Consider the following 14,175-nt stretch of genomic DNA (forward strand, 5'->3'; position numbering starts at 1 on the left):
AAAATAAATGAATGAACCAACGTACTAATTACGGAGTCTCCCTGAATTAAAAAATACAGTAAATGTATAAAGTTGATAGCTAATTGCGTTGCAATAAGTGATTTTTTTGTTTTATTGTCAAACACTTAACTTTAAGATAGTGCTGCTGATGACGTAGTGCTCATCATGAGTTAGTTTTTAAATCTTGCTCATACAAAGACTTTTCTCATACTAGCGACAAAATATTCCAATATCACGCTCTTACTATATCTACTGGTCTTAAGCTGTCATATGTCTCGGTACAGGTTGTTAAAATACTAGGTTACTGGTGACTAGTATGTAGGCCACTAACTATGATGTAAAGGGTTTTCCTTCGGCACATTGTTTTTGTAAATATTTGCACTGTGTGAGTCAATTTTTTGATATCAGTGTTCTATCATGAAATGGTCAAAATGCTGTCTCATCATTTATGTTCTCTACATTACTCTGATGATATGTATTGGACAATCACGTTCAGGTGAGTGAAATCTGCTTTAAAAGGTAATGGTTTGTTAGTTTGAGCTCTTTACAATTTCGAATTTGCATTTAGAAACTACCTTGCGGCCATCCCTGACAACAGTTCCAGTTGTCACTACAGATTATCTGCCATTAGATTCCTCCATGGAGATGTCAACATTGCTACCTACTGAAAATACTATGTCCACACCTTCACCTACACATACAAGTGTTCCCGCCAGTATCGCAACAGTTATGCATCCAAGCAGTAAGAGCACAATTTACTTTATTAAAATTCTATTGGCAATTTTTTTTAGAATCTTAGTATGAATCATCTTGCGGGTCCTATGATACTAAGACTGGAATTTTAACTGATCTTATAGATGTTAGTGGTTGGTTGGTTGGCATAGTCACAAATTGTTAGGTCACATTGTTAATTGCAGAGAGACAGCTATCTAAATATTAAATCTTTAGAATATAAAAATTGTTGTTTACCAAAATATGTCATGCTAGACTCCAAAGTTTCTTGTGAATATGAAATATCCAAGCATTAAAGTGATTAAGGAAGTGACGGATTGTGTGAGTGGATGGATATCGAAAAATTTGCTCAAATTTTATTGTACTTTTACGCTAATGGTTAAGAAATGTTTTAGTTGCTAAGAGCTTTAGCCGCCAAGCAGTTAATAGCCAGATAAATGTTTTCAACCCTTTATGATACCACTATTAGCATTAATTATTTGTTTGCTGCTATTTTGAATATCATAATTCATAAGTAGGGCCCGCAAAAGTCAATAAAGTCAAAAATTTTTAAGGACCTCGTCTGACCACGAATCAAAGAATAAAATTGTTTTCAGCACCTAGGGGATTGTTTCTAAGAAGTTTATAGGTCAAAATAAAGTCAAAATTTACAATAAAGTCAAAATTTTCAATAAAGTCAAAATTTGTCAAATTATGGCTTTTGGCAAAGTTTTTGTGTTTCTTGAGAGTAATTTTTGTAAAAATCCTCGTGGAAGCATTGTAAATCAGGAACTGCGACACAATTAAACCATATTAACCCATAAAAGCAGGAAATAAGTCACAATGCCCACTTGGATCAGCAGTAACTTTTATCGCAAATTGTCCATTGTTTATTCATTGTTACGTATTTAAATAAATTAATCCTTATGCCGCGTGAAGGGGGTTACATTACTTCTTCACTGTTTAATTTGCTGTTTATTAGAATTTACCATTCGGAGAAAATCGAGGCAAAGTGCCCTTTTCACAAGGACAAAATAACACAAGCTACCTAAATCTAACGCCAAAAAACACGACGCACTTTTTATAATCCATAAAACACCTTGACTTTTCGACAAAATATTACGTTTGGGTCTGAAATCGACAAAATATTATGTTTGGGTAACTGGAGGAAGAACTGTGGCCTCTACAAATAAGCAATTTCGTTAGGTCAAAATAAAAATGGCCCTATTCATAAGATATCTTAAAATTATGCGCAACCTTGCTTCAGGGTAACTATATTGTGTTAATTATGACTGAACGAAACTACATTGAATACACTAGTACTGGTAGCTGTCATACCCATAAAAAATTTATTTTTTATTTTCTATTTTTTGATTTAACTGTGCAATTCAATTGAGAATACTTAATTTTAATTACTGAGTATGTTTAGCTCCAATGGTTTCATACGCAATAAAACATCATGCAACTGCTACTACAAAAATCCTTGCCTCCCACGAAGGTATATATCCTGTTTTTTATTTAATGCATAAATGAATGAGCTTTGTAAATGATTTCGGAATTCATGAAATGTTCTTTGAGTTAAAACTTTAACATCATTGTGCTCACAGAAGGAAGCAGTGCTAGTGAAGCAAGTTCTGGAATGGGGGAAACGACAACAGAAGCATTTGAAGGCAGTGGTTTACCGACATCATCAGCACCAATGTTTTCAACTGAAACTATTGCTCACCATTTCAACACAACTTATGATTTCTTTGATGGTTCTGGATCAGGGTCAACTACTCCAGTTCAAACTAAAACAACTCCCAAGACAGATGTTTTTAATCCTACATTTACCGACCATACTGACACAACAACTAGTTTGGAAGGGTCGGGAATGGAAGTTAGCAAAAATGCATTCACCTCATTTCCTACCGAAACCACTACAGAATCCATTGTTTTTAATCAAACTGTGAATACTACTTTGAGTGCAAGTACAAGTAACGAGTCCACCTTTAAACCAACTACTACCACGTCCTTCTATGATGGAAGGCTAACAACATCTTCAGAATTAATGAATACCAATGTTACTATGACGACTCTTGGTATGTTTTCTGGCTCTGGTGATATGGGTATAGCAACAGAAACCAATACTACAGGATTATTCACACAAACTTCTGGACCAGTTAACTTAGCTAGTACAACAATGGAGGCAGTTCCAACATCAACCACACCAAGCTTAGCAAATATTTCTACTGCTTTCATGATGCCAAATATTTCAAGCTCGACACCACTTACAAATGTGACATCTGTCCCAAATACTTTATTTACGGGAACAATAAGTGTACCTGTTGCTGCTGCAAATACAACGGGTATGACTTTAGTAACAGAAAGCAATATGGTAAAAACTTAATATGGTATGGTAATAATCAACAATACAATATGGTAATAATCTTTTCTGCATTGAACTCCATATCTCTTCTCTTAAATCCAACATTTTTTTTACAGCACCGGCAATTGTCCCAACCGCAATCATTGCAACAACACCTTCAATGATTACACCTTTATTGATGAATACAACCTCAAGTAATGTTACATCTCCGATAGTAACTATGCCTGCTACGGTTACCGTTACAACAGCTGTAAACACAACGTCAACATCAGCATCTTTGATGACTCCATCTATGTCATCCTCTACAGTCACAGCTATGTCACAAACTAGCTCTGTAATGATAGCAAATGCAACAACAGCTTCAACAGCAACAATGCTGGTAGCAAATACGACAATGAATGCAGCAATGTCATCACTCCCATTGACATCTGCTTCATTAGCTACAGTGCCTATACCTGCAAGTGTACCAGTAAACACTTCTTTATCAGTTTTAAATACAACAACTGTTTCCTCCTCCATTACTGCAACACCAATGGTAAACATGACAGTGTCAACTGTATCGATGTCATCAACTATGACTACCCTGGGTACCACCACTGTGGCAGTCGTCAATAGTTCGGCAGCGGCGACATCATCAACAATCAACACAACAGCAGATGGAACAAGTGCAATACCAACTATGGTTCCACCGGCAACTGCATCCACATTAGCTACCACTGTTACTTTACTACCAACTTCTGGAAATATATCAACTACAGCCACTGTGTTACCAACCTTTTCGGTAGCTCCAGTCAATGTAGGTAAATATACATGTTGTGTGGATTTTTACCGTAAGTATACATTGTTTATATTTCTATCTGTTTAAAAGTTTTAAGCTTATTTATGTTCTGTTTTAAACAACAACAGTGAATATTCGGACTGCAAGTAGGAAAAACTAGACATATTGCTTGTATAGAAAAATTTTGGAAGTTAAAATCTCCAAAAGGCCTTTTTGTTGATTACCTTTTGCTTTAAATTACGTAGCAACAAGAGCAAAGAATTTGGTTAGACAGTATCAGTGCTTGGTAAAGATTTTTAAAACTGGTTTTAATTTGTCTTTCTATTATAAAAACCTTTAATTTCAATAGTTTTATAACGCATTGCTAAAATACAATCTCCTTTATGTAACAATCAACTCCTATTCTACAGTAAGCTTTTAAATAACTAGATTTCAATAGCCTTTATATGCTTTACAATGTGTTAATAAGGTTTGGAGCTATAGTATAACCATAGACTCCAATGCCATAGCATGTAAGCCTCTGTAGCATTAACATGATAAAACAACAACTCAATCTCACAAAGTTAAAATTTATTTCCAACCCAATTTATATACGATATGTTTCCTTGTACATAGCTTCTCATAAAACTTACATCGATGATGTATTTATGAATAACATAAACAGTATGCTTTAAAATATTCACCTGACAGTGTGTCATTCTTAATTATACACTCAAATATAATTTTATTTGTTCAGCTATGGATATTGTCAATTATAAACGGTATTGTTGATAGTAAGGTAATGCTGTTATCACCACTTTTTTAAAGATCTGATAATTGAAAACATTGCTGGTAACACAACTATAAATGCTTCAATGGAATTAAGTCTGGGAATATCGTTCGTTGAATTTTTTGCTGAAGTCTTCCATCCAGGCACTTCATTTACTTCAAGACGAAAGCGTTCAACTTCCTACAATATAACGGTTGATGAGACGTTATATAATGTTACTGTGAGTGATTTCCGAAAATATTTATATATTGGGTTTCCACATTACAATTACTGTTTTGGTAATTAAGAATGGATTAATTCCTTTTTCTACAACTGCAAACTGGTTTGTAGACTGGCTAGAACTGGTTTGAAACTGGCAAAGTCTGGTTTAGAAACAAAATTATTGGGATGTAATAATGTGTTTATTTTTAAAATTTTTTTCCATAATGGTTATTGCCTAGATTCTAGAACATTGTGTGACCCAAGGTCTATTTATAATCTCGGCCTAAAATATGTTGACAACTTTTCTGATTTTAACTTGCATTTTTAATAATTAAGTGACAGCTCTGAAATGTAATCTATTGCAATTGCTAGGTTTGCAATATTATGCCAACTTCAAATGGACTTACTGCAGATATTTTTCTCGCTCTTACTCGGGGGGGTATTACTTCCGTGCAAACTCCTGCATTCATAAGGGGACTTTTATTGAGTGAAAATCAAGTTCTGTTAACGGCACTTCAAAGAAATAATATTTCTGCAAGCGCTGTACTTTCAAGCATTAGTGGACCATGTAGCAGCACTTCTGATTACATAAAGATTGGTAACTCTATTTATATGTTGAAATGGTCATTTTTGTATATTTTTTCTGAATTGAAATGTTTTGTTTTGTCCTGTTTATTTTAGTTTTCTCAATTGTTTGCTTATAGGTTTGGGAATACACAAAACCACGGCAAAATTTTGTAAAATATAACGTTTTTATTAGCAGAAGATTAAATAAAGCTCGCTTTTGATTGGTTATTTTGTTTGATAATAACCAAGTTTATAAAATTTTACCAGAAGATTTAATAAAGCTCGCATTTGATTGGTTAATAATTTAATAATAAGCAAGTTTATACAATTTTTAACATTTTCTTGTTGTAGACTTGCAGGCTTTCTTTTTCCCAACGGTTACTACGAGTTTTATTGGGACGTCTGAGTTCTCTGAGAGATTGCAACAAGGTCTTGAGTTAGCTTTGATGGACGAAGAAAGGAGTTTAGACACCTGTCAGGGCAGTAGTGATACTGATGCTAATGTATTAGAGGTAATTACCCACCTAGAGACATATTTCAATTAATAATAATTGTACTAGTTCACCTTTCCTAAAATATGAGCATAACTTAGAAGGTTGAATTAAATTAAATTAAGTGTTAAATCAAAGAATTTTTTTTCAGATCTGTGAAATTGAACCTGATGCTTTTTGCAATTTTACTGTACGATTTGTGCCTCTTTTCCCATCGATAAGTGTTTCAAGTTTCTCACAAGATCCACAGATTTATGCCATATATCTCAATAACGCAGGCACAACCTTGTCCTCACTCAACAGAGTCTACGTTCGACAAGCACCTTGCTGTACGTAAAACTCTTATTTCTGTTATGGTATATCACTTATTAATTTATATATATCACTAAATTGCCTTTTGTGATGATAATTTGATTTTTAACTTTTACATCCAAATCTTTAAGCTGATAAATATAGACTTATAGAGTATGCATAATCGTAATTGATGAATTATATCTTTAGTGTAGTGTTAGTGTAGTGTTTAATGTGAAACTGGCGTATATTTTGATTTATGTCACTACTTACTAATAGGCATTTGCGATGATTTGCACATAAGCAAAAATTATATACCCAAATTATGACATTGTAGTAAACAATGATGTGAACTGTGGAAGAAACATCGACACCTGTGTCAGTACTGACATTCCTGTGTGGGTGGTGCCAGTAGTTGTTGTTCTCGCAGTACTGCTAGCCCTCTGTCTTGCTATTCTAATATTTCTTATATGGTACTTCTGCTGTGGACATGCAAAAGCTGCGTATGAAGTCTCTGCAGCTAGTCAAGTAAAACAGGTGTGTTTTTGATGATGAAAGAATATGACTTTTTATTGTTAGAACCATGTCGTTTTGAGTTTATTGTAAATCACATCACAACTAATATGTTATAAAAACTTCATTTCGTGCAACACAACACATGTGCGATGAAGTGTACAGATTGAGCGCTTACTTTTGGAATTTTTTATTCAGTTGCAATAGTTATTTGATATGCGTTTCTGGCGATTAAAACAGGTGGAGCAACAACTTACTAAAGAAAAAGAAACTTTTAAACAGCTTGAAAAAGAAAATCGTAATCTTGAAGAAAAAGTGAAACAGCTTGCAGAAGAAGACAAGCACACAGTTGTTGAAGCAACTACGTCATATACTGAAGTATTTTCTTGCTTTTTAAATCTTGTCTTAATTGGAAGAACTTATAACAATGCCCTTTGCATTTTTTATTTAAGTCTTAGCATTTAGTGATGTTTACAACTCACATAAGTAATACGTATTATTACATCATAAACTTTGTTTTATTCAGCATGTGAAGCCAGAAACTATGGGGCCTGTTAAAATGCCACTTAACTCAAGGTAAACTATTTTATTTATTGTTGTTAACTATGGTAGTCTTCTGGACTGGTTACCTCCATTATGGTTTTATCTTTACACTCATTGTTATTTTAATACATTTTGCAATTGTCATGTAAAATAATCTTATTTAACATGAGGTTTGTACAAATAATTATTAGACTCAATAATGTTGTATTTTCATGTTTGATCATTTTGTGTGTGCTTGGGCAGGTCTTTTCTTGTTGGCGATTCTAATGAATCACATAATCCCAGTAACCTAGCTCCTGATCTTTGCCATGGGACCTTTATACAATTATTACTTTTTGTTGAAAAGTGGGTATTGATTCAGTGTATAGTAATGTCAACAATGTAGTCACTTGCAGAGAAGAGGGATTCAATAACAATACTTGAATGGGAGATATGAGGAATTTAGGACAAGAGCAATTTACTTCTTGAGTGACTCCTACTCAGTACTCGACATTTATAACAAATAAAGAAGTGTTTTTGAAGATGGTCTGTGGATTAGTTTCATAAACCAGCTTTTTACATTCCCACAATTCTTAATGTAGACTCTTTTCATTTCATGGCATTGTTCCATTCGTTTAAATAGAAGCATCATTTCAAAGTGGAATTGTTTGTAAATGCCAATACTCTAGTTGAAAATGTTTTTGTTGGTGTGATTGGAAGCAAACAATGGGTCTATTATTGTCCAACGTTTCTACTTCATCTAGATTGTAATATCCAGCCCGGCTTTGAACCAACTGAAGTTTGACTTTATAAATTTTTCCATAATGCTTAGTGAGTTGTGCTACTCCCCATTTGAAACACTTGTATAATTCTCTGTGCACTAATACTAGGTTTTTCTTTCTATGTGACACCATGAACTGCCAAACTTCAATTTTGAATTTGTAGTTTTTCTTTTTTTATTATAATTTTCCTCAAACATTATCTTCATGTGATGGCACTGCAAGGTTTCTATATTTGCAGATCAAAAAGAAAATTGTTGTTATTCTTTATTTACACGTTTTTTCATTGACCTGTATCATGTTACTGGCTATGACTAAGGCATTGTGTTTAGTACTTTTTGAAGTTTTAACACAAAACAAAGGTATAGGTAGATGTAGGTCATTGAAGCTTCAGTGAAGGTATTTTTGTGTTACAACAGATTTCATTTTGATTACAGTTTAGATTGAAGTATAAACCAGTAAGCACTTTTTGTGTTAGTTGTACAGGCACAGAGTATGGTTGGTCGGCTATATATGAGAAAATGTGGCTCACAGCCTCACTAAGTGCCGGGAGTGTCAGCTGAATAGAGAAAGGCAATGGCAAGACGAAGCATGGTATTACAGGTTTTTACCAATGCAAGCTGCGCAGTTTAGTGCAAGTGTTATTTGAAGAGCAGGAAACAGAAAAGTTTCTACATTTATCACTGACTGTTTCTACATAAATGCATTTGTTGGTTCTTATGGTTAGTACAATCTGTTCTGGCGACAAATGCTGATATTATCATTTTATTTTTCTTTTAGTCATAAAGAATCATCTACAGAAGAGAGTGAAGTTTCAATAACTACTGTTACCTCCCAGGATGATGAAAAAAATGATAACAAGTCAGCAAAACAACGCCGTAAACCAGGTTCTAGTTATTTAATTAATTAATTATCATCTACTGTGCATGATTATAATGGGCCTAAAGGAAAAAAGAATCTAATGAAGAATAATTCTTGGTGTTAGTGTAAATTTGAATTGATTCTGTATCTGCTAACTTTCTTCATTGTGGTGTATCAAAGTACCTGGTGAGCAAAAGTCCATGGGCAAGCTTGCCACAGTGGGAAATGTAAGAAATCCATGTGTTTTTCATCTGCATAAAATGGCTAATTTTTCTTGCAAACGTTGTGTTGTCTTTAAAGTTAATCAAACAACCATACATTGTTAACCATACAGAGTTGTTACGGTTTTGCTACTTTTTTGCAAAATTAAGGATTCAGCTATAATCTTTCCGCCAGATTTGAATTCCTGACTCCTGAGCATAACAAAGCTGGTCGATATTCTAGCATTACATACATATTATTATTTTATTTTGTATTATTTGGTAACTGTAGAAACGGTGAAGTTGTTCATATCTGTGTGTAAAAACTGTCTTTTGTAATAATTAATTAAATCGAATGTTTTAAGCATTTTGCTAAAAGGTTACTTTTTTTCTGAAGAAATTGCAGTAGAAGCAACTGAGGGAATTTTTGAAGACGTGACAAGATTTTCAAGGGAGCCTTTCTATGACAATAATGGCACATCACGCTTTCAGACATCTGTACATCCTATATCACTCCCTCCAATACAGCCTCCTATAGTGTCTGAGCAACTAAGGCAGACGCTCAAACATTCAACGGTGAGATTAATGATAGTAATAAGAAATGAAAAGAAGCCATAGTATAAGTGACTGACAAAAAAATGCGCTCATTTAACCAATGTTGTTAATGTTCGATAAATATTTATGCATGAAATTTGTTGCCCGCTTTCCATGTAGCTATTCTTATCCGAATTCATTCACCATTTACATTTAGTCTCCTGAATTGAAGCAACGTGCTGACATTGAACACCACAGAAATAAAGTCAGAAACAGGAGGCAGCATTCCCTTAAACATAAGATGAATGAAAGTATGTAATTTTGGCGGGTTTTTATGCTTGGCATACATACATTACACTGATACATAGTTTGTGGCATGTAATATGGTAATATTTACATTTCAGATGTGGATGAAGACACTGCAAGAGTTTATGCCAAATCACAGAAAAGTCTCGATAAGGCACTCAACCCACCTCAGCCAGTTATCTTTAACGTACCGAGGTTAGCGTCCTCCTACCATTCTTGTCATTCTTATCTAAACAATATTTTCTTCGTTTGCATCACTGCGTTGTTTTTATGGTCGTGTTTTCATTAAAAAATTTTTTTTGTAGAAAAAAGTATCACAAGACACAGGGAAACTACGATATTGGACATCCAAGTAAGGAATCAGATCTTGAACTTCTCATGGGAGAATACACCAAGCCTCCTGGACAATTCACTCGCATTGATCCACAGGAAAAGAGTTCAAAAGACGCCTCTGGGCCTGATACTGCAAGATCAAGTGGTATAGTAATCATTGCTGATTGCTATAAGTGTTTATAAATCTTGCTACATAATTTTGCATTAAAGATGTTATTAGCACCTTGCACACTTTTCAGTTGGGTTTAAAAAAAATTTAATTGATATCTTGATTCATAGTTTAATTTTTGAATACTTTTCAACGATTTCTTTATGTGACTGTGTGCTATTTTTTTGCAAGGCCATAATCATTTACCCAAAATAAAATGTTTTGCAGGTGATGAAACAAGGCGTAAAATTGCTTCACTTTTAGAGGATGCTTTTAGTTTGATTTCACCCTCTGCACCTCAGAGCTTTTTGCCTAAAACTGCATCAACTCCTGTTGCGAGGACAATGCAACCTTCTGTAAGTAATCAAAGGTTAATTTAATATGTCATTATATTTCTAATTATTACTTTGTGCAGCTGTGTTTTCTTATACTTTTAGGCAGTAATTTCTATTAAATTTACTGCCATCTCATTGAAATGTTGAAGTATGTTTTACTGTATTGAAATATTGCAAATCCATTTCCGTATTAAAACACTTCTTTTCACTTTATAATAATGATTTTTATTTTTATTCACTTTTCTACTGTAGCTTCCAAAAAAGATACATTGTTTTTCCTTCACAGTTTTTATTTAAAGGATTACTCAAATGTTAATTTTAGAATTGCTATAACATGTCAGCCATCGAGTCAGTGACCACAAAGCTGTTTTTCATATTGTCAGGACCATGAACATTTCGTAATGCCAAAACCTCATGGTCGTGGATCAGGTTTGCCCCGACATCGTAATGTTGTTAATCCATCCTCACCCCCACCAGCTACTGAAGAGCCTCTGTTCACTAGAACGCAACCTCCGTTGGTGCTTACCACTCAGTCAGGTGAGTTTGGTTTTCAGACTTTCAACAATCATACATTAATTTGTAAATCACTTAATAAGTTAATATTAATTGTTGAAATTTCTTTCAATTTGTTATCTCGATTTTTTTATCCAGGTGATCGTCCTGTGTCTTATGTTGCTCCTGCTTCAGCCACCACCAGTGGAGAACCTACTTACATCACCCCAGTTAAAAAAATGCCTGGTCCTAAAGGTAATGTGCCTCTATACCAAATCCTTCAAACAATTTCTACACAAAATTTTCAAGTTGATATAATATTGCTACAAAATTAGTTGTTTTATGATTAATTATTTGTAATTACCATGAAACCATTGTTTAGGATTTTTTGCTACTTAAAACTTGTTACTAAAACTTTAAATACCACATTTCTTGTCACACCCTTTTTATGTTTCTCACAGACTACATATCTCTTCATGATATTAATGTCTTTCAAACTATTGCAGCATGGTTTACATTTGCAAATGCTCAGCGCCTGGGGGTTAATTGTCAATAGATAGTTTCGACCAAAACTGGGATAGGCCTCATTACTCTCTTATTCAGTTAGCTTCAGATAACACTAAATAGTAATAGAATACATTTGATTTTCTTGGTGTAAATTTATGAACAGTTATTTATAGCGATACAACAGTTCAATACTTTGGGTATACACTCTGAGTGTATTATATTTTTTTATGCAGGTGGTACTGTAGTGTGGACGCCATATCGTGCATTTGATGAGGTTTCAAGGTTGCAGACAGATTTAATTGATCCATCTCCTCCTGGACTACCTAATGCTGCCTCATCTCCGTCTTCTCGACGAAACATAACTCCTCCTCTCACTTCAAGCTTGTTAAATCATAACAAAGGAGCCCAAATACCATCCACATCCTTGCCTGGAGAAGGAGTTAGTGAAGGAGAATTGAGTGATAGATCCAACAACAGCCGCAGATCGGCTGCTCGTCTTATGCAAGGAATAAAAGATGAAATATCTAAAATGACTGGACGTTCTACACCTGTTGAGACTTTATCAGAAGACTCAAAGGAAAGCAGTCCAAGATGATTTTTCAAGCTATCATGCATAAATGTTGTATTAGGTGCCAAATGTTAGATCACGTTTTTTAATCTCGTTTCTTTCACATGCGTAACTTTGTGTCTCTTTAGGGAAGCTATCTCTTGTTATGTATTCTGTTATGTATAGTTGTAGTGATATTTTGTGACAAGCGGATGAAAGTTCCGAAGCTTTTTACTTCTAGTAGCTAGATGCAATACGCTTATAACGTTTTGCAATTATTTCAAATCACATGTCACATATGTTATTACACAATTCCAATACTTTACCTGCAACTAATAATCTTGCACAACCAGAATCTTGCTTTTGCATACTTTGCTTATTTATTATTATGAAATGTCAAAGTTTACCTAATCGAGCTACCTAAGTACTTATTTTACCTTGTTTTCTTTTTTAATTCATAGAAAATCCTTTTTATGGTTCAAGAAGCTCCCTAATCTTTCCAGCTGTCTTTCCTTCAGATTTTTTCTAATATTTATTGCCTGTGCTTGTAATAATACTACAGTATTCCAGGTTTGCCAATTTTAATGTTCTGCAAGACCGTGATGTGTCATAATAGCAATTGAACTGTGAATGTCATTTTTGCTTGGTTATCGTTACCTGTGATAACTGCGATTTGTGTTACGTTTTATTTAGAAATGTTACTCCAAGTAATGGCCTGTGTAGTGTTCTGTGGGTGATTTATATTTTTTATATGTAGAATTTTTGTGTGGGTTTGTTTTGCTACTTCATTTGTCAAATTTGTGAAGCAAGCTCTTTATGCACGCTGATCAAGTAGTTATATGAAAACATATTACTTCACTGTGTCTGGTCACAAGTTTTTCCTGCCTTGATACAGATTTAAAACATACTACTTCACTTTGTTTAATCACAAGTGTTACCTTTATTATTACAGATGTACCCCAAATTATTTGCATGTGTTAATCAAGTAATCAGTTTTTGAAGTGATGTATCACAATTATTTATTGATGTATCACAATTTAAGTTAAGCATCACATGTTCAAGTATTCATTTCTGTAGTCAAGATGCTAATCATCTATTTAGTTGTTATTACCCACATATGTATAAAGGTTAGAAATCCATTGGTAAAACATTTACGATTTGATTTATATTACAAGCTATGTTTAACCTCAAGCTTTGATGGAGGCCATTGCTGTTGGGTTTAATTTGCATCTTACCTGTAAAACGTTTTGTATTTTATATAGTTCATTACTTTATGCTGGTAATCAGTTTTACACGATAGACAGTTTTTAATAAAAACTATGTTTTGTAGAAGTTTGTCTGGTTATTGAAGATTTTATATTTAAGATTTCCTCGGAATAAGTTGCACTAAATAAGTTTGTGAAATGATGAAATCTGTTGGTTGATTTTGTGAACAAAAGAGACCATCATAACGCCTTCTTACGTTATAAGCATGTTAACAGAATTAATATTTTTTTAAATTGATGTAATCTGTTTGAAAGTATTGCAAAATTTGTTAAGATATTTAATTTGAATGTTTTAAGAAGCTTTCTGTTTTTCTCGCTACAGTGATCTGGTTTGTTTTTTTGGTGTTGATGCTATCACTATAGATTTTAATCAACCGATAAAGTTGTACTACATAGTTTGCAACTAATACCTCTACTTAGTTTTACTTGTCTGCTATGTGTACTATATCAATTTGATGGTTTTACTATATATATTAGCTTTAGAATTGTGAGTTTATACTGTCTTGTAAATATGGCAAGTATGTTGTCATATTAATTGATTTATAGCCTACTATCATTTAGAAAGATTATAAATAGGCTGTGTTAGAAGTAAGTTGTCCGAAAATTGTGTCCTATGTCTAACACTTAAACTGTCCCACACTTTATATATGTAGTAAA

General features: G+C 33.6%; 1 protein-coding gene across 1 annotated transcript; it reads left to right on the forward strand.

Annotated features, from left to right (window-relative positions):
- The first annotated feature begins 284 nt into the window (after nt 1-284).
- LOC143446156 (uncharacterized) lies at nt 285-13,585 on the forward strand. Its single transcript, XM_076945675.1, has 21 exons — nt 285-496; nt 569-742; nt 2,141-2,209; nt 2,319-3,059; nt 3,196-3,879; nt 4,665-4,846; nt 5,200-5,425; nt 5,746-5,906; nt 6,037-6,214; nt 6,514-6,713; nt 6,930-7,067; nt 7,216-7,265; nt 8,771-8,877; nt 9,449-9,627; nt 9,803-9,896; nt 9,990-10,086; nt 10,197-10,369; nt 10,601-10,728; nt 11,091-11,244; nt 11,359-11,454; nt 11,940-13,585. The coding sequence occupies exons 1-21, from the start codon at nt 418-420 to the stop codon at nt 12,299-12,301; spliced, it is 4,272 nt and encodes a 1,423-aa protein (XP_076801790.1). The 5' UTR covers nt 285-417; the 3' UTR covers nt 12,302-13,585.
- The last annotated feature ends 590 nt before the right edge of the window (nt 13,586-14,175 follow it).

The sequence above is a fragment of the Clavelina lepadiformis genome, chromosome 2 (assembly GCF_947623445.1).
Source record: "Clavelina lepadiformis chromosome 2, kaClaLepa1.1, whole genome shotgun sequence".
NCBI lineage: Eukaryota > Metazoa > Chordata > Ascidiacea > Aplousobranchia > Clavelinidae > Clavelina > Clavelina lepadiformis.

Bases quoted from the DNA above. Each gene is read 5' to 3' on its own strand.
- LOC143446156 (XM_076945675.1), top strand. From the start codon at position 418: ATGAAATGGTCAAAATGCTGTCTCATCATTTATGTTCTCTACATTACT. The intron at 497-568 runs GTGAGTGAAATC...ATTTGCATTTAG, and splicing joins TATTGGACAATCACGTTCAG to AAACTACCTTGCGGCCATCC. The intron at 10,370-10,600 runs GTATAGTAATCA...AATGTTTTGCAG, and splicing joins TGATACTGCAAGATCAAGTG to GTGATGAAACAAGGCGTAAA.